Genomic DNA, 25,377 nt, shown 5'->3' on the forward strand with positions numbered 1-25,377 from the left:
GCCACCTCAGCCTTTGGAATATCGACATGCAGCCAGCAGAGCACACCCTACACATCTCTACAACCTTTGCACAATGCTGGCATCTGACGAGCACACCAGACATCTTTCCAACCTTTGCACAGTACTTGCATCTGGGGTCTGCAATGATTGGTGTATGACCAACGATTGGCTAGCTACCTTCGCAATGATTGGCCCCCATCCCCCCGACTCTTGACGGCAGAGTGCTTCCCCTCCCAAAGGGAATCCTAACTCCTTTATGAAAGACAGTGAAGTCCCCTTGCGACCTGCCAATGGACTAGTAGTAATCATATTCTGGTAGTCATATTGAATGGTGGGAATTTTCTCACTCCCAACAAAAGGACAGGCAACACTATATTGGCCATGCCAAAGGAAACTCGCGACAATTGATCAATCAATGGGTGGATTCTTTGATCAACCAATCTATGTATTCTTCAAAGACATGCATTGAACCTTCCTTAACGTGCAGTCAAGTACAATGAGCACAGAACTCTTTCAGAGAGTTCCAAACCTTCAAGAGGATCGTATCAAATTCCTTACTTGTCGCTTGAAGAAATGATGTAGCAGCAACATATAATTATATGACATCAGGCTTCCCCCAACAACAAAACCTTCACAACCTGGTCAGGCAAGCCTTCGACGAGAGGCAGCATGTGGCCCGCCCCTGGGATCTCATTTAATTGAACCCATGGAAGCCTTCTCTGAACATACTTCTGGAGCATCAAAGGCACCAAATAGTCCTCGACACCATGCCACACAAGTACTGGGACTCCAGCATTTTGCACTTCGCCAGGATCAAAATCCCATCGACCAAACATGTTCATCATATCACGAATTAAGGATTCATAAATTCCCTGCTGAGATGGTTCATTTGGAGATCTATCCTGGCAAAATGAAGAGGCATTGATTTGCTTTTAGATCTTGACAAACCCATACTGATACAAATTGAACTTATCAACACAAGTAAATATGTCCCTGCCTATTGTATAATGCTCGTGCATACAAACCTTTGTACACATATACACCTGCACAAAAAACACCAGTGCATGTGTGCATATGTACATACGACACTTGTGTGTGTGTGTGTGTGTAGAAACCATAATACGTACTTAAATGGAAGTACTATGCATGTGTTTAAGTGCTATGCATCCCTTTTTCTGAAAAAAACGAAAACAAAACTTTACCGTAAGAGGAGAGCTTTGACGATCCTTCATAATTTTCTTATCCAATGCGTTCAAAAAATGAAACCTCCCCTCTATGACACTAGATTTGGGGAGAAAACTCTGTGTGTTCCACCAATACGTTAACCAAGGTGCATAATGGGCAATACTGATAGCTACTTGATCCTGTCCTGGCTGAAGACGGAAGGCTTCCCATGCTTCTAAAGTTGGAATACCAGACCACCAGTAATTTGTGACTGGAGCTAACATTGCAACTCCAGCCAGCCTACAGTACAAACAAGACTCAATTTTCAGAATGAATTCTTAACCCTGCTGATTGCATGTGGCAATAAGTCTTAAGCATACCTGTGAGGGAAATACTTCAGTAATGTCCATGCTGTGTAACCTCCGATAGATATAGCTGTAACATAAAACTTGGGACCAAGATCCAATATGTCCGCTAGCGCTAGTACATCCTCAGCATCACTCTTGCGTGTTCGGCCTGGATTAGGGTCACTTTGTCCATATCCAGCTCTATCAAACCCAACATAGTATATGCCAAGCTCATCAATTATAGTCTGTGGCATAAAATCACTTATAAGCTAAAGAAAAGCCACAATTTTAGCTGACTGTTAAGATACTTTGTACAAAATACTCCTGCAATAGCGTAAGGCCACCTTGGACACAGGAAGAATATCATGTCGAGAACCCCCAAAGCCATGGATGTTGATAATCTTGTAATTTGCCTTTTCTTTTAGTATCCCCATTTCTTTATAAGCCATATACCGACCATCATGTAACTGAACACGAGGTGCAGTTACCGGTGGTCCAAGAGGAGTTCCACAAATTGTAGGAGGTGGAGGCTGAAGCGCTTTATAGAACCATGCAAGGAAGGCTGACAACGCTAAAAGTAAAATTTTCCCAGCCACTGTTGCCAAAACACAATAAAATTTAGAGACAAAGAGGAGATTTGTGAAAACTTCTCCCATGCATTGTCTTCGTAAATTAATGAAAATACCTCCTTTCTAATACCTTTGAGAGCAGCTCTTAGATCTACCTATTATGATAAAGTAACTTTTATCTGTTCATTGTTCACAGTCCACTATAAGCATTCAACGGAAATCAATATTAGTAAATAGAAGACCATAAAGATATCTCCATATTACAAACTGAAGTTGGACTCCCAACACTTGGACAAAACATAAAATCAAGTCACAGAAAGAAAGAAGATAAGGCAAGACTAATTCGATGTTCATCTTATTTCTCTAAGAGCAAATAAACAGACAAAACAAAACAAAAAATATACAAAAAAGATTTCACCAAGTAACTCTTGATACAATTTATTGCTACCTCACCACCTGCATCACGACGTTTTCCGTAGTCCATTTTCAACTCACTGTTTCATTTCCGCTTTTACATTTCAGGCATTACATTAGCATCTTAACTACGTTTTGTCCACTTTACCAAGATTAGTCCAGGAAAAGGACAGGCTCATCCAGGCTGTACTCCGATGGCACTACCGACCACCTGTGTGGCTTTTCCCTCCCCCCATTTCTTGATTTAGCCCCATCGTACATATGCTGGTTTTTCATTGGGAGAGTCTCACCATCATGGTTGTTGTAGCCCTCTCTTGAAGAGGTGGTTGTAGCCCTATGGGCAGTTTCATTAACTAATAGAAGGATCTTTTTCTCGGAAAAAAAAAAGGGACAGGCTCACCTCTAAAGGATTCATGGTGGTCATCCACTAAACAATGTGGCTATCAGCTCCATAATGCATATTATTGACTACAGACTACAACACTCCCACTAATGTCATCAGGTGCCAATAGTGGGTGTAGACCTAGGTGTCGATATATGCTCCCACACACCTGACACACACAAATGAGCATACACTAATACAAAAGTCAACTAAAAAAGCATATCACAAATGTACACTTTCTCATCAGAGGCAAGTTCTCAAGTGATGTCTATTTGAACTTTGAATGCATTATCGATTCAAGTTCTGAAGGGGAGTCACCGTAGACAACATCCTCCTCATGGTATGACTAACGTATGCCATCAGCAGGGTTGACACGTTCCATCACGTCCAGTTAGTTTCGTCTCTGACTTCTAAACATTTGTCCTCAATTGTAAGGCTTCATGATACTGATGCAGGATGTCTTAGGGCCATGACTAATCCCTTGAGAGACCCATTTCGCCAACTTGATTTGGGCGTGACAGCGACCAAGTACCTCTGTTCAGAGGCCAAGGGACTGCACGACTGCGGGACCTCGTCATGCGCATACCAATGTCAGCCACTTGAGGAGACCAGGGTAGTTTTCGTTCGACGTACGGGACGTCTAGTACCGTTCGGTCGGACCCGTTCCGTTCAGTACGTTTAGTACGTTCTGTTCGATCGAAAAATGTAGCCGTTTATGACCATTGGCGGCAGTTTTTGAACATTGGCAATGAACGTTAGTGGGCGTTTAGGGAGCCGTTTTGGAGCATGTTTGCAACCATGTGGCATGTACCAATGCCTATTGCCATGCTCTCCCTCTCACATGCATAATGCCCCATGCTCTCCCTCTCCCATGCTCTTCCTCTTCCTATAATCTATTTAAGGAACTCCTCCACCTTGTTCTCAACACAACTTACAAGCTACAAGCTCTAGCCTCTCAATGCTCTCATCATCCACGTGCTCCCATTGAAGCTCTCAAGTGACAAGGCTCAAGTTCTCCATCTTCTCTCCCTTGGGTCTCTCCCCCTCAAGCTCCCATTGAAGCTCTCGAGTCTCAAGTGACAAGCTCTCCATCTTCTCTCCCTTGGGTCTTTCCCTCTCAAGCTCTCATAATTGTAATCTGTACAAATGTCAAGTTTCTTTAAGGCCTAAGCCTTAAGCTTAAGAATTATTTGTTTTTTTAATTTTGAACGTATATAACGTCATCGTACATCATAAAAGTTTTTAGTTCGTTTAGTACCGCACATCGTCGTACGTGTACAAAACGTACAGGACCGTACGAGACCACCCTGGAGGAGACCTTACGGATCAATTGCTTCAGAGCCAGAGGATATGCGTGTAGTTGCTACTGACTTTTACCGTGACCTACTGTTAGCAGAGCCCGAGTCAGAGCGTCAGGATGCATGCCAAGAGCAGGTTTGGGCACAGATGCCTTGTCTTGTGACTGAGGAGATGCGCCAAAGGCTTGAGATGCCTCTCCAGCTAGAGGAGCTCCATGCAGCCCTCAGAGCACTTCCCCGGGGTAGTTGTCCTGGTGAGGATTGTTTGACTCCCAGTTTTTTCCTGGAGTACTGGGACTTGCTGGGCTCAGACCTTTGCAACGCTTTTCAGTACATCTTGCACACAGGAGAGATGCCTGACAGCATGAGTAAGGGCTTGATCTGCCTCGTTCCCAAGGAGGGTGGCTCCTTGGATGAGATTGAGAAATGGCGGCCCATCACCATCCTTAACTCGGCCTACAAAATTCTGGAGAGCGGACCGTGCACTTAGCGGCCGGCCAATCGACGTGAGGTGGGAAAAAGCAACCTTGGTGTGAGCGTCAGGCCGCCAAGGGGTGCGCCCGCAGAGAAGGGTAGAACTCGGGTGAAGAGAAGATCCTTCTCCAACGCGATTTGCAAGCGAAAGAAAACCTCAAGAACCCCAAGAACCCAAGACCCTCAAGACTCAAGAACCCCAAGAACCCAAGACCCTCAAGACTCGGGAACCTCAAGAACCCAAGATTCTCACGAATCAAGGACCTCAAGACCCTCAAGAACCCAAGTTCCTCGCGAACTTAAGAACCCAAGACTCCCAAGAACCCACAAGAACCCACAACTTCAGAATGATCATCACTCGAAGCGGAATGGATACTTCGCTTGGAGGTGATGAGCATGAGAGAGGCGAAGAAGAATTTTCCCCACTAGGAGGTTTTTCCGACCCTTCCCCATCTACGACACCGATTGCATTAACTCCTATGGAGGCTTTGGCGCAATTGTTTCTGAAACAGAATTTAGAAATCAAACGCAGACACGCAGAAGAAAAAGCAGAAAGAGAAGCCGAAAGAAAGGCAAGACAAGAACGGCGCGACCGACACATGCCAGAGTTCTTGCGACTCTTGTATCCCGTGCCGACACAGATGCAAGAGATTCAGGAGACGGAGACTCTCTCACTCTCTTCTTCTCCAAAGCATGACACACAAGATTTGCATGATTGTGTAAAGCATGATGATGATTTGATTGACAATGACTTGCATGATGTTTTGATTGACAATGATAAGCACAATGATTTGCATGATGATTTGAATGACAAGCATGATGATTTGGATGACAAAGATAAGCATGATAATTTGAATGATATTGCTAAGCATGATGATTTGGATGCCAATGACAAGCATGATGATTTGCATGATCAAGATGTGATTTCTCACGAGCATGATGATTTGCATGTTGAAGATGTGATTGTTCACAAGCATGATGTGTTAGTGGATGCTTTTCCTAGCGAAGCTAACCTTGTTGTAGATTCGATCAATCACGAAGATCCGATCTTGGCTTTCGAGTCGAGGTCCAAAGAACCCCCACAGGACGATTCGATCATTAAAGAAGAACCAATCTTGGCTCTTGAGCCTTGGTCCAAAGAACCCTCACAGGAAGTATTGTGTGTTCGCATGATTGATACGCACGCATTGTTCGAGTGTTTCATTCGTGAAGGTTTCCTGTATTTTAATCAGCATCGTTATGTGATCCCTTTTCCTAGGCATGACATATTGTATATTGGGCACGTTTCTATCATGGATGAGCACGAATGTATGCGGATTTCTCATGAAAAGCTGAAAAGTTTGTATGAAAGGAAGTCGCATTCCATGTCTCTTCCTTGGCATGACACAGTTTCCGAAAGAGCACATGATAATATGAGCACCAAGCATGGGCATTTCCATTGTGATTTGCCACAGTTGATTGATTTCGATCAAACAGAAAAAATTCGAGCGCATTGTTTGCATGTGTTTGATGAACGGATTGTCACTCCGTCTATATGTTCATCTCCATTGCATGCACAGTCTTTAGAGAAGACAAGATTTTTCTCCTTCACTTTACATGGAATGGGTATGTTCATGGTTTTGTGTTGGAGATGGTTTCAGGAATTTTCAGCCATGGAGATTCTTGAAGACGAAAGAAGCCGGACTCTAGACGAAGTTGAAGCAAGGAAGGAGCTATCAAAGACTTTGAGTCGCTTTCGGCGCGGCCCAAAGAAGCAAGCATTGCAGACCTTTATGAAGTTCAAGTACAGCCTAGCTTGGATCGTCAACACCACCAAAACCCTAGCGCTAGCAGATTACTGCCATCGCCAGCAATTTCATCAGCATTGCTAGCGTTTTTCCACAGCAGCCTATTAGCGTTTTTGGTCTCCACAGCCAGCGTTTTTGGCAAGAGAAAAGGCATCCCAGCGTTTTTCAGTTTCAGCCCTTATCGCATCAGATCCACAGCATTCCCAGCCCTACGACACAGTAGCAGATCAGCCCCAAGTTGGTTGCAGATGTTCCCCCATTTTCAGCCATAAAAACGCAGCCAAAACAGTCATTTTCAGCCACCAAAACAGTCCCGAAAAACAGCAGATAGAAGACTACAGATTTCAGCCATCGAGTCGTCGTCGTCATCGGCATAGTCCAAGTTGCATCAGTCCATTGCATTCTCATTGTACACCTTTGTGCAATCAAAGTAGACCACTCTCGCCGACGAGAGTGGGGCCTTTGGAGGAGGGTTTTACAACCTCTCGGGTGTCGTATCTCTTCTCTCTCCTTCTCTCAATCTCATTCACTTGCACGCACAATATCCACTCACTTTGTTCGTGATCATAGCACTCTCCATAAGACGGAAAGCTCTCTCTTTCCCTAAGAACTAAAAGGAACCTTGAGCAATAAAGATCACTAATCTTGAGAAAAAACAACATTCATTCCGCTGCACCTTACAATGTATGTAAGGAAGTCACATTACATGTCTCTTCCTTGGCATGACACAGTTTCCGGACGAGCACATGAAAGTATGAGCACCAAGCGTGGGCATTTCCATTGTGTTTTGCACACAGTTGATTGCTCTAGATTATAAGAGAAAGATTCAATCTCATTGTTTGCATATGTTTGATGAACGGGTTGTCACTCCGTCTCTATGTTCCTCTACATTGCATACACAGTCTTTAGCGAAGACAATATTTTTTCCACTCACTTTACATGGAATGGGTATGTTCATGGTTTTGTGTTGGAAATGGTTTTAGGAATTTTCAGCCATGGAGATTCTTGAAGACGAAAGAAGCAGGTCTCTAGGCGAAGTTGAAGCAAGGAAGGAGATTCAAAAGATTTTGTCGCTTTCGGCGCGGCCCAAAGAAGCAAGCGTTGCAGACCTTTATAAAGTTCAAGTACCGCACGACCCACACCTCGGAGTGGGCCGGCGAAGAGTCCCTTCCAAGATTCCGGATGCTATTGGCGATCTCCCTCGATGCCATACAGTTCGGTACAGTACCTCACTTAGGGGATGTCACGTGACACATCCAACCCTATGTGTCCATGGACAAGCTACAACATGATCAAGGTTCAGTCAGTCCAGTCAAGTCTAGATTAGAAGTGATCTGGCACTTTTGTGAGTCTATTCGTAGACAGTGCATGCCCAGTCACTTAGCAATAGATGCATATCCTCTAGTTGCACACAGCATGATCATCAGTATTACCTTCAGAATCCATCAGATCAATCAGGGGAATTTTCCAGTGCATTTAGCCTATTTTCCCTGTTTTTGGTATTTTTCACTTATTATTTTTAAGTGACTTTCCAACAAAAGTAGGTAGGGCAATTTTGCTAAGTTAATATATAAGCAAACCCAAGTTAGCACTTTCTGGCAGAAGACGCAGCAGGAGCTCCCCGCTCAACAGGCACCTTCTCAACAAGAACCCATCAACCCTAGCGTTTGCAGATTCCCTCTCCAAGCCCTGGCGTTTTTGGACATCCTCAACAGTACCTCCTCTAGTGTTGGCGTTTTCAGCTTGCATCATCGCCAACAGTCTCCCAAGCCCTGGCGTTTGCAGATCGCCATCAGCAGTACCAGATCCCCTAGCGTTTTCCAGTTTGCCATCGCCGGAACTTCCCAGACAGCCTAGCGTTTTTCAGATGCAGCAGCGTTTTTGGTTTTCAGCCATAAATGCATCAGATGGTCAGCGTTTTCAGCCCTATTGGACAACAACAGATTCAGCCCTAGTTGGTTGCAGAAGACCCCCATTTTCAACCCATAAAAACGCAGCCAAACAGTTATTTTCAGCCACCGAAACAGTCCCGAAATTCAGCAGATAGAAGACCACAAATTTCAGCCCTAAAGTCGTCGTCGTCATCACCGTCGTCGTCATTGGCATAGTCCCAGTAGGATCTTCCCTTTGCGACTTAACGCATCTGCAACAGGGTTAGCTTCACCACGCACATACTCAATCAAACCTCCAAATTGCTCAAAAAATTGTGACCACTGTGCTTGGCAATCACTCCAATGTGCACTAGGCATAGACTGGAGCCACTTGAGGGCTTGGTGATCTGTGCAAACTGTGAACTCTCTACCATATAGAAAATGCTTCCAATGCTTGAGAGAGTGAATGACAGACAGAAGTTCTTTGTCATAAACTGAATAGTTCTTTTTTGCACTATTCAATTTCCGACTAAGAAATGCAACTGGACGGCAATGCTGCTGAAGCACAGCACCTATGGCGACATTGCTCACATCCGTCCATACCTCAAAGGGATCATCCCAAGAGGCAAGGATGAGACACGGTGCTTCTATCACCGCAACCTTGAGAGCTGCAAAAGCCTAAATGGCTATTTCAGACAAATTCACGCGCTGTCAGTGAGTCTTTACCCCTTTCAAAACATATGTCATGGGTGCGACAATGCGTGCAAAATTCTCTATGTGCGAACTATATGCTTGACATAAACCAAGAATGAATAACATTAGCATCCATCTTACCGTCATACTTACTGAACGTCAACTTCTCAGTGACGGTGTTGTTGGAATCCGCTTCTCGACTTGTGATACCTGATGAATTGCCCACGTCTTTGAGTGGCTCGAATTTCGAGGTGAGCACCTGTAGGATCAACTCTTGCATGCGTTGGTCTCTCTGTGCCTCACGTTCTAATTCCATAGCCGCTCATTTTTCTTCGGCTACGATGCGTAAAGCTTCACGTGCTTGTTTGGCCGCCAAGCGCGCTTGCTCACACTCACGCTCCAAGGTTGCCTTTCTTTCTTCGGCCGCCAAGCACGCTTGCTCACACTCACGCTCTAAGGCTGTCATTCTTTCTTGGCGGTCGCGATCCAAAGCGGCACGTTGCGCTTCTTGTTGTAGCATCATGTACATCATCGACTTGACCAAAGCCTCCATAGGATTTGGTACAAGCCGTGGCGTAGATGGGAAAGGGGGAAGGTCGGAAAATCCTCTTGGTGGGGAAAACTCTTCGTCGCCACTTCCATGCTCATTACCTTCATGCAAAGTATCCATTCCGCTTCGTGTGATGACCATACACTGAGATCTTGGGTAAAGTTCTCGAGGAACTTGGGTTCTTGAGTTATGTAGCTTGCAATCGGTGTTTGACAAGGCTTTTCTCTTACCCGAGCTCGACTCTTCCTTGCGGGCACACCCCTTGGCAGCCTTGCGCTCACACCAAAGTTGCTTTTTCCCACCTCACATCGATTGGCCAGCCGCTAAGTGCACGGTCTACTCTCAATGAGTGAAGAGGAACAAGGGAAGGCTGGACAAGCCCTTCTTTCTTGGGTTACCTGTCACTCTTCAAAAACACATTTAGGAATCGACACGCCCAAGTGGACTTGGGTTACGTGCGACCGCAACAAGCAAAAAATTTCTTGTGGTTCTCTCCTTGAGTGATACAGAACACTGCCAAAGCTCTGATACCAATGTAAGGTGCAGCGGAAGTGAATGTTAATCTTGCTCAAGATATGTGCTCCGAACTATGCTCAAGGGTTCCTTTTACTTACGGAAGGAAGAGCCTTCTGTTCCTTTAGAGAGAGAATGCAATGATCACAAACAAAGTAAATGCAACTATGAATGAAGGTGTTGAGACAGAGAGAGAGAGGGAGACGGAAGAATACGACACCAGACGGTTCTCAAACCCTCCTCCAAGGGCCCCCCTCTCTATGGCGAGAGAGGTCTATGCTATAGATTGCACAAATATGGTACAATGGCCTCTAGATGCAATGGACTTGCCGACAATGTCGATGACGATGATGACGACGACGAGGACGGACTGGAATCTGAAAATGCTAGGGCTGAAATGCTGAAATCTGCAAACCTCGGACTTTAGGCTAAATGCTGACACTATGCCGACGAGGATGGCGATGGCGACAACTCGACGACGATACGCTGAAAACGCAGATGCTGAAATCTGAAAACAGTGGGCTGAAACTGAAAACGCTGGTTGACTTGACGGTACAGCGAGGATCTGCTGCGGGTAGGTAAGATCTGCGAGGCTAGGGGCTAAATCTGCAATGACTGAATGCTGGAAACTGAAAAGGCTGATGTACTTGGCTGATCTAGCGTCTTGGAACTGCAAAACGCTAGACTAGATTTGCTGCAAGAAACGTCAGAAAACACTGGGGCTGATCTGCTACAGAAAACGCCAAAGTGTTCTTGTTGGCTGAAAACGCTAGGCTCTTTGTCGGTCTTGCTGAGAAGGAGCACTGCAAGTTACTAGAACTTCTTCTACTTCTGCCGCTAAAACTGGGCGCCCCATGTTTGCATATATAGCTGATAAAATCTGGGTCGAGCAGTTCCCTACAGCCCACGACCTCATGAAAATTGGTAATTTAATATTAAAAAATGCTTGTAAACTGTACTATCCCAAAAGTGGCCGGGAAAATGGATTTTCTGCTTGAACAATGTTTATGATGGGTGGTACTGGGTGTGCAATCAGAGGATATGCAACTACTCTAAGTGACTGGACATGCACGGCCTGCTCACAGGCTCAAAAAGGTGCCAGAACACTTCCTAAGCTGACCTGAAGTAGCTTGTCCACATGCACATAGGGTTAGATGTGCACATGACATCTACCATCTTTGCTTTCCCTTTTTCAAGGGTCTTAAGCACTTTCTGCACTTCTGGCTGAGCAAGAGCATTTTTGCCTGAGCCGCTCAAGCTCTTCTGTTTCTCCTGCCATGACTGGGTATTTTTTTCTGCCAAGGACCCATCTCTCTTTAAGAAAGGAGAGGAGAGGACCTTCCTCTAATACCACTGCACATCTAACCCTATGTGCATGTGGACAAGCTATCTCAGGTCTAGGGTTCAGGTTATCCTAGGAAGTGTTATGGCACCTTTGTGAGCCTGTGCGCAGGCCATGCATGTCTAGGCACTTAAGAGTAGTTGCATATCCTCTGATTGCACAATCCAACCAGCATGTTCACTTTCCGATCAGGGTACCCAAATTTGGGACAGTACATTATTTGGTGATTTTATCATTTTAATTTCCCATTTATGAGGCCGTGGGGCTATTGGGGAGACTGCTCGACCCAGCCTTGTCCAGCTATATAAGCAAAGGGTGGGGCGCTCACTACAAGCAGAAGAGGCAGCAGAAGAAGTTCAGGCAACTTGCAGTGCACCTTCTCAGCAAGACCGGCAGAGAGCCTCAGCGTTTTCAGCCATCAAGACAGCTAGTGTTTTGGAGTTCCAGATCAGCCAGCTCTTTCCCATTGCAGATTGACCCCTTAGCTTCGTAGATCTCACCTACCCGCAGCAGATCCTCGTCGTACCGTCAGATCAACCAGCATTTTCAGTTTCAGCCCGCTGTTTTCAGATTTCAGCACCTGCGTTTTCAGCGCATCGTCGTTGAGTCGTCGCCATCGCCATCCGACACAATGTCAGTATTCAACAGCAAATAAGAGTTTCTAGATTTTAGCATTTTCAGCCCTAGCGTTTTCAGTTTTCAGCCTATCGTCGACATCGTCGGCAAGTCCATTTCATCTAGACCATTGCACCAAATTTGTGCAATCTATAGCATAGACCTCTCTCGCCATAGAGAGGGGGGGCCTTGGAGGAGGGTTTGAGAACCGTCTGGTGTAGTATGCTTCTCTCTCTCTCTCTCTCTCTCTCTCTCTCTCTCTCTCTCTCTCTCTCTCTCTCTCTCTCTCTCTCTCTCTCTCTCTCTCTCTCTCTCAGCACTTTCATTCACACTAGCATTCACTTTGTTTGTGATCATTGCACTTGCACTCTCTCTCTAAGAATGGAAGGCTCTCCCTTCCATAAGTAAAAGGAACCCTTTAGCACAGTTCGGAACACTCATCTTGAGCAATATCAACATTCACTTCCGTTGCACCTTACATTGGTATCAGAGCTCTTTGGCACTGTTCTATATCGCTCAGGAAAGAACCACAAGAAAAAAATTTGCTTGTTGCGGTCGCACGTAACCTAAGTTCACTTGGGCGTGTCGATAATCGTGTTTTTGAAGAGTGGCACGTAACCCAAGAAAGAAGGGCTTGTCTAGCCTCCCCTTGCTCCTCTTTTCACTCATTGAGAGCAGACCGTGCACTTAGCAGCCAGCCAATCGACGTGAGGTGGGAAAAGGCAACTTTTTTGTCAACACAAGGCCGCCAAGGGGTGCACTCGCAAGAAAGAGTCGAGCTCGGGTAAGAGAAAAGCCTCTCAAACACCGATTGCAAGCTAAAAACCCAAGAGCCTCAAGGACCCAAGAACCTGAAGAACCCAAAGTACCCAAGATCTCAATGTATGGTCATCACCCGCCGAAGCGGAATGGATACTTTGCATGACAAGTGATGAGAGTGGAGTTGGAGAAGAAGAAGTTTCTACACCAAGAGAATTGTTTCCCGATCCTCCCCCATCCCCATCTACGCCACGCATTGTACCAAATCCTATGGAGGCTTTGGTCAAGTCAATGATGGACATGATGCTACAACAAGAGGCGCAACGCGCCGCCATGGATCGCGACTGCGAAGAAAGAAAGGCAGCCTTGGAGCATGAGCATGAGCAAGTGCGCTTGGCGGCCAAAGAAAGAAAGGCAACCTTGGAGCGTAAGCATGAGCAAGCACGCTTGGCGGCCGAAGAAAGAAAGGCAGCCATGGAACGTGAGCGCGAGCAAGCGCGCTTGGTGGCCGAAGAATGAAGGGCAACTATGAAGCTTGAGCGCGAGCAAGCGCGCGAAGCTCTACGCATAGCTGCCGAAGAGAAGCGAGCAACTATGGAATTAGAGCGTGAGGCGCAGAGAGACTAACGCATGCAAGAGTTGGTCCTACAGGTACTCACCTCGAAATCCGAGCCACTCAAGGACGAGGGTGATTCATCAAGTAGCACAGGCAGAGATGCAGATTCCAACAACCCAGTCACTGAGAAGTTGACGTTCAATAAGTATACGGTAAGATGGATGCTAATGTTATACATTCTTGGTTACATCAATTTAATGCTTACTTTGCAACAACTAAGAAAACAGGGAATAGCAAAGTTTTGACAGCAACCATGTATCTTGCCGGTGATGCCATTGATTACGTGGCAAGAGGCACAAGCTAGCCGCGCACTTAGAGGAAGGCGTGCCCCTTTCTTTCAATTGGGCTGACTTCCAAGACAAGCTCAAGGCGTGGTTTATGCCGCCACAGTACCTAGCCCGGTTAAAAGAAGATTGGCGTAACCTCAAGCAAAATGATACCCCAGTCATGTATCTTTCTAACCGTGTTTTGCAGCTCGGCACCCAATTACACAAATCGGATGCGAAACGTAAAGAGGATTTTCTTTTCGGGTTGGACGAGTATATCAGGTTCGATGTTGAAGTCCTCAATCCCATAGACCTCAACAAGGCGGTAGCGATTGCTCTCACGCAGGAGATGAAGCACAACAAAGGAAAGCCTAAGTGATGAGCGCGCGGCGGTGTGTGCAAGTGAAAGAGCACGCGAGGAAGTGCAGTGTGTGTGCAGAGAGGGGAGGCGAAGAGCAGCAGGAGAGGAAGCGCTAGCAGAAGAAGAGGGAGAGAGAGAGAGAGCTCACGTTTTTGGGAAAAACTCAATAAGTGAGTTTTGGGTTTTCCCACTTTTATTATAAGTGACCTTTAAAAAATGTGTCCACGTTGAACCTAGACAAAGTATAAAAATGTACAAAAAGGGATTATTTAGGCCTTTAACCCAACAACCTCCCACTTCAAGGTATAAATGGCGCCTTTAAGCTACGTGACTCCCACCATCTCTATGCATAGATGATGTTGTGCTTTGGGTAAGCACTTAGTGAGAGCATCGGCTGGATTTTGTGATGTATGGACCTTAACCAATGTAATAAGGCCATCCTCAAGCACTTCTCGTATGAAGTGATACCGCACATCAATATGCTTTGTGCGTGCATGAAACATGGCGTTCTTTGCCAGACATATGGCACTCTGGCTATCACAACCAAGCATAGGTGCCTTGGCAGGCAAACCAAACTCACTGCATAGGCGTGCGAACCAAATAGCTTCTTTGGAAGCCTCAGTGGCTGAAATATATTCAGCCTTTGTCGTAGACAATGCAACAATCTTTTGCAATCTAGAACACCATGAAACAACACCTCCCGCAAGAGTAAATACATAGCCACTTGTAGATTTCCGTGTATCCACATCACCAGCCATGTCACAGTCACAAAATCCCTTCAACTCCATTGGTCCTTTACCATAGCAGAGACATTTGTTTTTAGTCCCTTGCAAGTACCTCATAATGGACTTCACTACATCCCAATGCAACCTGCATGGATTAGCCATAAACCGACTCACAACTCCCACTACATAGGCTATGTCAGGCCTAGTAGCAACCATAGCATACATAAGTGAACCACAAGCTGAAGCATAAGGCACACTTTGCATGTCATTGGCTTCTTCCTTTGACTTGGGACAATCATCCTTGGAAATTTTACCATATGGCTGTAATGGCACACCAAGAGGCTTTGCTTCAGCCATGTTAAATCTGTCCAGCACCTTTTCAATGTACTTTTCTTGCGACAAATACAATAGGCGCTTGTCTCTTTGCCGTGTAACACGCACTCCAAGTATATGTTCAGCTGCCCCAAGGTCTTTCATTGAAAACGCAGATTTCAACTGCCCTTTAAGAGCATCAACAATGCTTCTTTTCTTTGCAGCTATCAACATATCGTCTACATAGAGCACAAGAATAATAGGGCTACCATCCTCATCACGTTTGGTATACAAACAATGGTCTGCATGGCTTCTTTTGTAACCATATTTAAGCATGAAGCGATCAAACTTCTTATACCACTGTCTACATGATTGTTTCAGCTCATACAAGCTTCTATTGAGCATACATACCAAATGTTCCTTGCTAGGGATGACAAAACCCTCGGGTTGCTTCATGTAAAGCTCTTCTTCCACATCACCATGCAAGAAAGCGGTATGTAGCTGAGACAGCTCGCTACTGCAGCACGCTCCCCCCCCACCCCCTGCTGCGCCATCGCTGCCCCTCCTCCCCCCACGCCCTCGCACTTCCTCCAGCCCCCGCACTGCCCCCCCTCCCCTTCGCGCTGCCTCCTGCCACCCCGCGCTGCCCCACCCTCGCCCTCTCGCTGCCTCCCTCACCCTCGCGCTGCCTTTCCCCCCGCCCGTCCGCTGCCTTCCTCCCTTCCCTCCAGCTCGTCCGCTGCCCTCCCCCCCTCCCTGGCTGCTTCTCCCCCACCCCGCCTGCAGTCTCTTCTCTCTCGCTCGCCGCTCTCTCCGTCCCCCCCCCCGTCGTCCTTACTGTTCCCGAAGGTCTTCTACACCTGGCTCTGCAGCATTTCTTCTTCGGACGAGTGCTCGGTGTACTCGGTTGCAGACTTCCTTCACCGTCCGCTTCTTCGACTCAGCAGTAGACACAGATGGAGGCTCCAGCTCCGCCTCAGAGGGACTCGCCTGAAGCCCCCTCGCCCGACCCCGCTGAGCCCACCATTCGACTTGCTCTTTCGCCGACAGAGCAAGCGAGCCTTGCCGCAGAGGTAGAGCGCTTGCAGGCGACTTCTATCATCTGCAAGGTTCTCGACACCCGTCCTAGCAGAGGAGAGCTGCGAGACCTTCTCCAGGCCCGCCTTCTCGTAGAGGTGGGCAAGATCTTGGATGTCCAGATTCTCGGACGGGGGTACTACCAGATCGAGTTTGAGACTTCCGAGATGGCCTCCATGGTCATAGCTATGAGTCCACTGGCCATCCGAGCATCACGCGCCCACTTTCGACAGTGGCAACATCGTTTTGACCCGACTTCGGATGTGCTCGTAGAGGAGGCAGACATCCCCATCTCAGTTTGCTTTCCGGGTTTACGGAGGGAGTACCTTCCACTTCTCTCCAGGATTGGCTCCGCCATCGGGACTCTCCTGGAGACACCTCGCACGGCAGCATCAGTAGCTGCCAAGGCGGCTGGCATCCCTTCAGTTCGAGTTTTGGTCAGAGATACCCACACGCTCCCGAAGGTCATCCTTCTGCCTCGGGTGAGTGGGGGTTAGTTTAGACAGAGTGTGGAGTACTCGGGTCTCCCAAACCAGTGCTTCATTTGCAGACAGATGGGCCACCTAGCGAAGGCCTGTCCACGGAGGAGGCCACGACCTGCACCTCAGCCTCAGCCCCAGCCTGCCAAGGCTGGGCCGCAACCACAGCCAGCGGCACAGCGCACAGATTCAGAGCCATCCTCCGAGCCTAGGGCTCCAGCGGAGGAGGGGTGGCAGCAGGCCCGTGGCCGTCGACGCCAGGGACCACAGCGACAGCCTGGCACTCAGAGTGGCCCTCAGGTGCCTACTCAGCAGCACTGGGTTCCCACGGGGAACCGCTTTGGTCCTCTTGAGCAAGAGGAGCCCCCTACGCCAGCCTCCACCTCAGCTTCACCCTCGCCAACCGCCCCACCTTCAGATTTCCCCTCCTCCTCCACATCCCATCCCCCGCCCTCTACTCCAGCCTACTCCCCTCCTCGCCCTCCTGTCTCTGTCGCCCCACCCCGCTTCTCTTCTCCTCCGCCCCCCCCCAGCTCCTTCTCCCCCTCCTCCTGCTCCAGTACCACAGTTGACTCAGGAGACTGGTCCCTCGCCGGCGGCTAGGAGATCTCTTGGCAGCGCCTTTGCCACGAGTCGCCTAGCGAGAGAGGGTCAGCCCTTCTTGCGGCCCCCTCTGCAGATTCAGACATCTTCCCTTGCAGCTATCCCTTGTGGTCTGACGAGCATTGACCTCCGACACCGATGGGATTTCTTCGACTACGGGTTCACTCGCTTCCTCGGCGATTCCGCAGCAGACCACGAGGGAGCCTGCTTCAGGGTCCACGCTTTGTTCCTCGCCGCTAGGGGAACAGAGGCCTTGGACTCAGCAGTTGGTTTCTCCTTCCCCCTCTGTGGGAGGACCGAGACAGAGTGGTCCCTAGACTCAGTGGTGGGATGGTTGCATACACAGGTTCTCGAGTTCTCTCACCACATGGGAAAACTTGGAGTTACAGATTTGCTGCAGACTTTGTGGCCACTGGCCAAGTTTGCGGTGACACCCCCAGACTTAGCAGGATGTAGGCACATTGTGGTGTACTTTTTTGCTGATACGCAGTGTTTGCCTTGCTATGTATACATTCATGAGGACTCCTGGACAGAGAAGGTTGCTTTACGCACGGCTCGCTCTGCTTGGGCTTGGGCCAGGCACTCACTGCAGTCTCGCCTATCTAGAGGACGCTCGAATGCGGATTACTCCCCATCCAAGCTAGCCTCAAAGATAGCCCGTCTTGCTGCTACGGCAGCATCTGTTTCCTATCGCTCCCCATGAGGACCGTCTCGTGGAACGTGCAGGGACTAGGTGGGCCCCAGTTTCAGCGACAGCGGGGCCGATTGCATCAGGAGCTTCAGCGTTGCCTTGTGGGAGGAGAGATTGATCTCCTTATGCTTCAGGAGCACCATTTGTCTGAGAGCCGCATTCGGCGATGTGGTCAGATTTTGCGTGGACGGTATATGATACCTTTTGGTCAGCTGCTTTTGGACCTGGAGGCATCCAGGGTGGGGTATGTATGACCATTGCGGACTCATTGCAGCAGGCCATTGTGCCCAGAGGGATTATTGTGCCAGGCAGGGCTCAGTGGATTACTATGCAGCTTCAGGGTGGCCTTGTGGGCTTCCTGAACATCTATGCGCCCAATGTGGTGAGTGCTCGTGCAGAGTTTTGGTCACAGATTGTCGAGTCTTTGCCACAGGTTGACCATTGGTGTGTAGGAGGGGACTTCAACATGTTGGAGGACCCTTTTGACAGGATCGGAGGCAGCCATGCTACTGTGCATGGAGTCGAGTTAGCAGCTTGGGAGAGGTTGTGTATGACTTTGAGGGTCTCGGATACATGGCAGCATTCTCGCTTTGTGAGGCCTCCAGAGAGTCTTGCCTTCTCTAGATCGGACCGCAGAGTGGGAGGAGTGAATCTATCGCGGATAGATCGCTTCTACACTATTGACCACTTCAGTGACTTGGGGGGCTCCGTGGGCATCCTGGCAGGGACATCCTTCTCGGACCATGCACCAGTGATCCTCACAGTGGCAGACAGGCAGAGGAGTGGGAGCACGATGCTTCGCATCCCAGAGCGGGTCTTGTTGGACTTAGCACTCAAAGAGAGGGTAGAGGCTCTCTGGACAGAGAGCATGGACAGCCAGGCTCTACCTGCAGACAGAGTGGCCTTAGGCCTAGCTGAGCTTAGCCACTTTTTTCTACAGGAGTCTCTGGCTGGACGGGCTGCAGCGAGAGAGGAGGAGCAGCGTCTCAGACGAGGCATTGCTTCACTACAGAGAATGCAGGAGCAGCATCCAGACAATCCATGGTTGGAGGAGCAGTTACAGTAGGCTCGACAGGAGCTTGCTTGCACAGAGGAGAGGCGCCATGAGTTTGCCTTTCACCGACAGGCATCTCAGTGGACTCAGGTGGGTGACAGAGTGACAGGTGCTTTTTTTGAGACAGTGGGACCTCGGCACTCGCATGCCAAGGTCAATCAGTTGAGGAGACCAGATGGGTCAGTTGTTTGTGAGCCCGAGGATATGCATACAGTTGCTACTGACTTTTACCGTGAGTTACTGTCGGCTGAGCCCCAGTCAAGGAGACAGGATGCATGCAGGGAGCGGGTTTGGGCACAGATGCCTTGTCTTGTGACTGAGGAGATGTGCTAGAGGATAGAAATACCTCTTTAGCTTTGAGGAGCTGCACACGGCTCTTAGGGCCCTCCCTCGTGGTAGCTGTCCAGGTGAGGATGGGCTAACTCCCAGTTTCTTCTTGGAGTACTGGGACCTGCTTGGCCCAGATCTATGTAGTGCCTTTCAGTACATTCTGCTCACAGGAGTGATGCTGGATAGCATGAGTGAGGGCCTGATTTACCTCATTCCAAAGGAGGGTGGCTCCTTGGATGAGATTCGACAGAGGCGCCCCATCACCATCCTAAACTCAGCCTACAAAATTCTTGCCAAGGCTCTGAGTTTGAGGATTCAGCCACTTTTGGAGAGCCTTATACATGGGACTCAGACAGGTTTTGTCAAGGAACACAGTATCCTTGACAACATCTTCACCTTCTGGGAGGCTTCTGCCCGGGCACAACTCCGTGGGGAGGACCTTGTGATTCTTCTTCTCGATTTTGAGAAGGCATACGACAGAGTTGATTGGGACTTTCTAGAGGGCACGCTACGCAGGATGGGCTTCTCAAATGCTTGGATCAGAGGGGTGTCAGCTTTGTACAGACAGGCTCACAGTCATATGCTTTTGGCAGGCGGTAGAGGTAAGCGCTTCAAGCTCACACGATCGGTCAGACAAGGTTGTCCTCTTGCCCCCTTTCTCTTTCTGTTTTATGCGGAGGTGATGAGCAGATTTTTGGTGTCACAGCAGGTTGGTCTGAGGGGCTTAGCACTCCCTATACGAGGAGATGAGCTTCTGGACGCTGAGTTTGCCGACGATTCGGCCTTGTACTTAGAGGGCCAGGAGGCCAATTTACACAAATGTGAGCAGGCTTTGGAGACCTTCAACTGTGCATCGGGCGCACTGATCAAATGGAGAAAGACAGTGGCTTTCTCGGTTGGCAGTGCTCCTGTGCCAGATTGGATGCCAGGAGAGGGTTTCAGGCGGATTCCTCCAGGGACTACAGTTCTGTACTTGGGTTGTCAGGTTGGTTTGGACTTGTCCCCCGAGCAGCAGATTGCTCCTCTTCTCCTGTCCATCAAGAGAAAGCTGTTACATTGGAGCTCAGCACGACTCTCGTTGGCTGGTAGAGTAGTAGTTGCCAACCAGGTGTTGTTGGCGACTATGTGGTACATCACTTCTTGCTGGATCTTCTCGAGTTCTTGTATCAGCCAAGTAGAGAGGCTGATCAGGAACTTCCTTTGGTCAGGTCGCGACACTGAGATTACCCGAACCAAGGTGGCTTGGTCGGTCATCTCACTTCCTTGTTCTCAGGGAGGGCTTGGGATCATTGATCCAGCACAGCAGAGCAGAGCCCTTCTTGGGATGTTCGTCGTCAGAGGACTTCTTCCAGGCGAGGAGCCCTGGAAGGAGTTCTTGCTGCAGAGGCTTCGTGCCAGGGTGCCTCAGTCAGGAGGCCCTTGGCAACCTTCGACTAGATGGATCTTTACAGAGCTGCGCCGAGTTGGTTTGAGCAGGAGACTGGAGGACCGATTTGCTGTGAGTTTGCTTCGATCTTGGGAGCTCTTACGGCGTGGCCTAGAGCAGAGACCGCCGACGTACACGGAGTTGGTTAGCACTCAGAGAGGACACTTGGTTGGGAGTCGGCCTCATGTTTCTTGGGGGCCCATGGCAACTGGTCCAGCGCGCTCTCTAGGTGACTGGCTAGAGTTCACAGGTTTGTCGGAGGAGGTGCAGGCTGTCCAGCTACAGGGCATGAGAGGTGTGCAGAGCATGTGTCAGGACATCTCAGAGTCAGTTCCAGCTGAGTGGCTCACGCCTCTCGAGCCAGTAGCACCCCGGTGGATGGGAGCCTTCACACGACTGGAGGTTCTCATTTCAGTCAGGGCTTGCTCAGAGACTGTCCCAGCCCTATTCTTCGAGCTTCAGGGTGAGGGACGCTTACAGCGAGTTGCAGTACACACCCCGCAGGTAGCAGAGTGCTGTTTCCACAGGATCCGAGTTGTGGGCATCTGTGGGAGGACTTGCGTCTTAGACCCTGACCCAGCAGCTCTTGAGACAGGACACTGGAGGCTATGGGTTGGGGAGTGCTGTCCACTGGTACGAGTACAGTGGGATCCTGGTGAGTGGCTATGGAGGGACCCCTTCTCTTCTGCAGACCGCCCAGGAGTCCCCTTCTTTCAGTACACTGTTCAGCTTGGACGGCATATACTTGCAGCACAGAGAGAGGCCCGCCCCGCTGCAGCACGTCATTGGCAGGAGGAGGGCCTCACAGTCGAGTTCTTGGAAGCTTTTTCGCAGAGGCTGTGGGACTCCAAACAGCCGAGGCGAGTCACCTTGTTTCAGTGGCTGGTCGCACATAGAGCCACAGCAGTAGGGAGTTGGCTTGTGCATAGTGGTCTCTCGGCCACATGTGCAGCTTGTGACCATTTGGTGGAGAGTCAGCGTCACTGTCTTTGGGACTGTCCGTCGGCCTAGCAGGTATGGCTACGAGTTCTTCGGCTGATGCCTGCTCTCTCCACGGCTCGACAGTACACTTGGGGGGCAGCGGCACGGTCCACCCTCACGGGCGCGGCACTTCAGTTTGAGCTATCTTCCACCAGCAGGATGATAGTGATACAGGGGGGGCGACCTACACTTCAGCCTGCTACAGAGCTTACTCCACTGGAGTGGTGCAGTGAGAGAGAGGAGTGTTGGGAGCTCATCAGTGGCCTGACACTTTGGTTCATTTGGCGGGCCCGTTGTTTCTGCATCTTTGAGGCTCGCCCTGTGCCACCAGCAGAGACTGTTCGTGACTTTTGGCTAGAGCTGATCCATACTCTTAAAGGACAGCTTGAGGGACTACAGGGCAGCTCCGACTGCATGCGGGAGCGCCGCGAGGCTTTCCTTCGACTCTGGCGCCCTGGGCCTTTCTACACCATTGTCCAGGGGGTGCTCAGATGGCACTACTATCCACCTGTGTGGCTTTTCCCTCCTCCCATCTCTTGATTTAGCCCCATTGTATATATACTGTTTTTTCATTGGGAGAGTCTCCCCATCATGCTTGTTGTAGCCCTCTCTTGCAGAGGTGGTTGTAGCCCTATGGGCAGTTTTCATTAACTAATAGAAGGATCTTTTTCTCGGAAAAAAAAAAGAAAGCGGTATGTACATCCATTTGGTCCATTTCCAAATCAAAAGCAGCCACAATGGCAAACAATACACGCAAAGTGGTCATCTTCACAACAGGAGAGAACACTTCCTGAAAGTCTATGCCCTTGGTTTGAACATATCCTTTTGCCACAAGCCTTGCCTTATACTTGGGTTTTGCATCAACAGTTTTGATTTTATACACCCATTTGTTAGGAATAGCCTTCCTTCCTTTGGGCAATTCAACCAAATCCCAAGTATGATTAGCATGCAAAGCTTTAATCTCTTCCTGCATAGCAAGCTCCCACTTGTCGCTGTGCTCACATGTCTTTGCCTCTTTGTACGTAAGAGGCTCTCCCTCATCTGTCAACATAATGTAATGCAAAGAGGGGTCATATCGACTCACAGGCCGTCTTTGACGAGTAGACCGCCTCACCCAATGATCCACATTATCTGGCAATGGGTTTACATCAGGTGGCACTACAAAATCATCAACAATGGGCTGTTGTACATCATTTTCAGCATTGTTTCTTGGCTGCAAATGCCCTTCAGGAGCCTCAATTTGCTGTCCAACATCATCTGGCTCAAACACCACTGGATCATCTACATTTTCAGCCATTTGTGGTGCATCCAGAGGGTCAAAAATAGGCCTAACAGGTGCTGGTCATGCTGAAATTTCACCCTTTTATGGTCATGCTTTGAGGCACAATTGTTTTGAAGCAGCCTTGCCTCATTAAAAACAACATCCCGGCTGTGTCCAACCCTTTTGAGCTGGGGTAACCAAATCCTATAACCCATTTCGCCTTCTTCACCATATCCCATGAAGAGGCCTTTAATGGACTTCGCATCTAGTTTACTCCTCAACTCAGGTCTAACATGCACAAAATCTTCGCAACCAAAAATGCGTAAGTGATCATATGAAGCAGGCTTGCTAGACCAAACCTCTTCAGGGATGTCACCTTTCAAAGACATGTGAGGGGATCGATTGCATATATGCACTGCAGTTTTCAAAGCTTCTCCCCAAAATCCATGAGAGAGATTAGCTGTGGACAGCATGCATCTCACCCTCTCACAAAGTGTCCTACTGAATCTTTCAGCCACACCATTAGAAGAGGGGCTGTATGGTACAATAAGCTCCCTCTTAATGCCCAAATTTTCACAAAACTTGTTAAATTCAGCACTTGTGTACTGCCCCCCATTGTCTATACGCAAGCATTTTAGCTTTCTACCAATTTGGGTGGTCACAAATGCATGAAATCTCTTAAACGCAGCAAAGGCTTCATCCTTAGACTTAAGCAAATAATCCCAAATTTTCCTAGAATGATCATCAACAAAGGAGACAAAATAATATGCACCACCCATAGACTTAGTAGGCACGCTACATACATCGGAATGTACAAGATCAAGCACACAAGATTTACGAGAGACACCAGAGTAATAAGAACGCTTTACTTGCTTGCCATATTGACATTCATTACAAAAGTCAAGCTTTGTGCCTTTAGCATCAAGCTTGTTCAAAGTACAAAGCTTAGAAAGGCCCTTTTGGCTCATATGGCCAAGCCTCTTCTGCCACAACTCCATGTGAGAGTTAATTTCAGCCAATGCAATAAACTTGCCCAACACGGCCTTTCCATGCATGCACTAAAGTGTCCCTTTCTATGTGCCCTTTACAATCAACCTTGAGCCTTTAGTCATTTTCCATGACCCTCTCTCAAACAAGATGCTGTAACCATGCATATCCATCTGACCAACAGAAAGCAGACTCTTCTTGATTCCTGGCACATATCGAACATCATGCAAGACAAGCTCATTTGGGCCATCTATAGAGAGATGCACAGTGCCAATACCCTCAATGGAACATGCATGATTGTTTCCAAGGTATACATGGCCACGCTTGCCCGCATCAAAAGTAGAGAAACACTTCTTGATAGGAGTCACATGAAATGAAGCACCGGAATCAACAATCCAAGTCTGGGACAATGCATCATTCACAGTTAACAAAGCATCAATAAGATCCCTCTTAGTGTAACAGACTTGGACACTCCAAGTCAAGAATCAACCGCGACAGCACCAAATAACCACTTCAAAACAATTCACAGATCACAATAGATTTGCACTGGCCCGGCGGAGTTCCGTGCCTAGAGATATTGGCCCCAAAGACTGGCGCCCCTTTCGGTATTTCTTTTTGTATTAATCAATCATCAAAGTACAAGAGAGCGGTTAGGGTTTCACTCTTAGACTCTGCGTCCAGATGCTCTGAGAAGTGAGGCCCTCACTACTAATTTAAAGGTACAAGGGATGCCCAAAAGCAGAGCCCCAAAAGCTTTTAAAATAAAAAGCATCAGTTCTCTCTCTCTCTTAGAGAATCTTTTTCTCTTTTTTTATTTAAAAAAGCAAAATTCGCGTCGCTCATCATTTTCCCCAAAAAAAAAAAAAATCTTAGCCTCCGCGATTTCCAAAAATTAGGGTTTCTGCTGTCCGCCACGTCATCACTTTGTGACATACCCCCCTTTTGAAAGCATTGTAATCGACCGCGATTACGCCTGCAAAACCGACAAAAGCCATAAACCGTCTTAGCAGACATTGACTGTTAGTACCTACGTACTAGGAACACACATCTAGCACATGTACAAAATCGACAGTCACATCACACGACATCACAGGACATCACCAAACATCACAGGACATCACATGACATTCAACATTCATTCGGATCTTAGACCATAATTTATCGTCAATGTAGCTAGCAAACACATCTAGGTTCAATCGGGACCTCATCAATGTCCGATTGACTAACCCCTATTGCAACCATGTCTATTCGAGATAAATCAGACCAAAATGCTGGTGCCATTTCGTCTATCAGTTCCTGCACTCACAAGAAGTCAAGAACAAATCAGTATCATAATCAGGAATTCCATTTCATAAAGTCATCGAGCAGAATACTGTCAGCTCTCAGTATCCCTGAAGCTCAAAGAGACATCAGTGACTTTAGTATCAAAA

At 48.2% G+C, this 25,377-nt stretch overlaps 1 protein-coding gene across 1 annotated transcript in view; it reads right to left on the reverse strand.

Annotated features, from left to right (window-relative positions):
* Positions 1 to 404: 404 nt before the first annotated feature.
* LOC147458189 (uncharacterized) overlaps positions 405 to 25,377 on the reverse strand; it is a 90,318-nt gene continuing 65,345 nt past the window's right edge. Inside the window, exons 2-5 of the mRNA XM_086512905.1 lie at positions 1,856 to 2,106; positions 1,545 to 1,756; positions 1,203 to 1,464; positions 405 to 902 (exon numbers count right to left, since the gene is read on the reverse strand). Coding sequence (XP_086369031.1) covers positions 606 to 902; positions 1,203 to 1,464; positions 1,545 to 1,756; positions 1,856 to 2,106 — 1,022 coding nt within the window. The 3' untranslated portion in view covers positions 405 to 605. The remainder of the gene's footprint in view (positions 903 to 1,202; positions 1,465 to 1,544; positions 1,757 to 1,855; positions 2,107 to 25,377) is intronic.

Source organism: Adiantum capillus-veneris, chromosome 5 (assembly GCF_014529385.1).
Source record: "Adiantum capillus-veneris isolate H3 chromosome 5, ASM1452938v2, whole genome shotgun sequence".
NCBI classification, from domain to species: Eukaryota; Viridiplantae; Streptophyta; class Polypodiopsida; order Polypodiales; family Pteridaceae; genus Adiantum; species Adiantum capillus-veneris.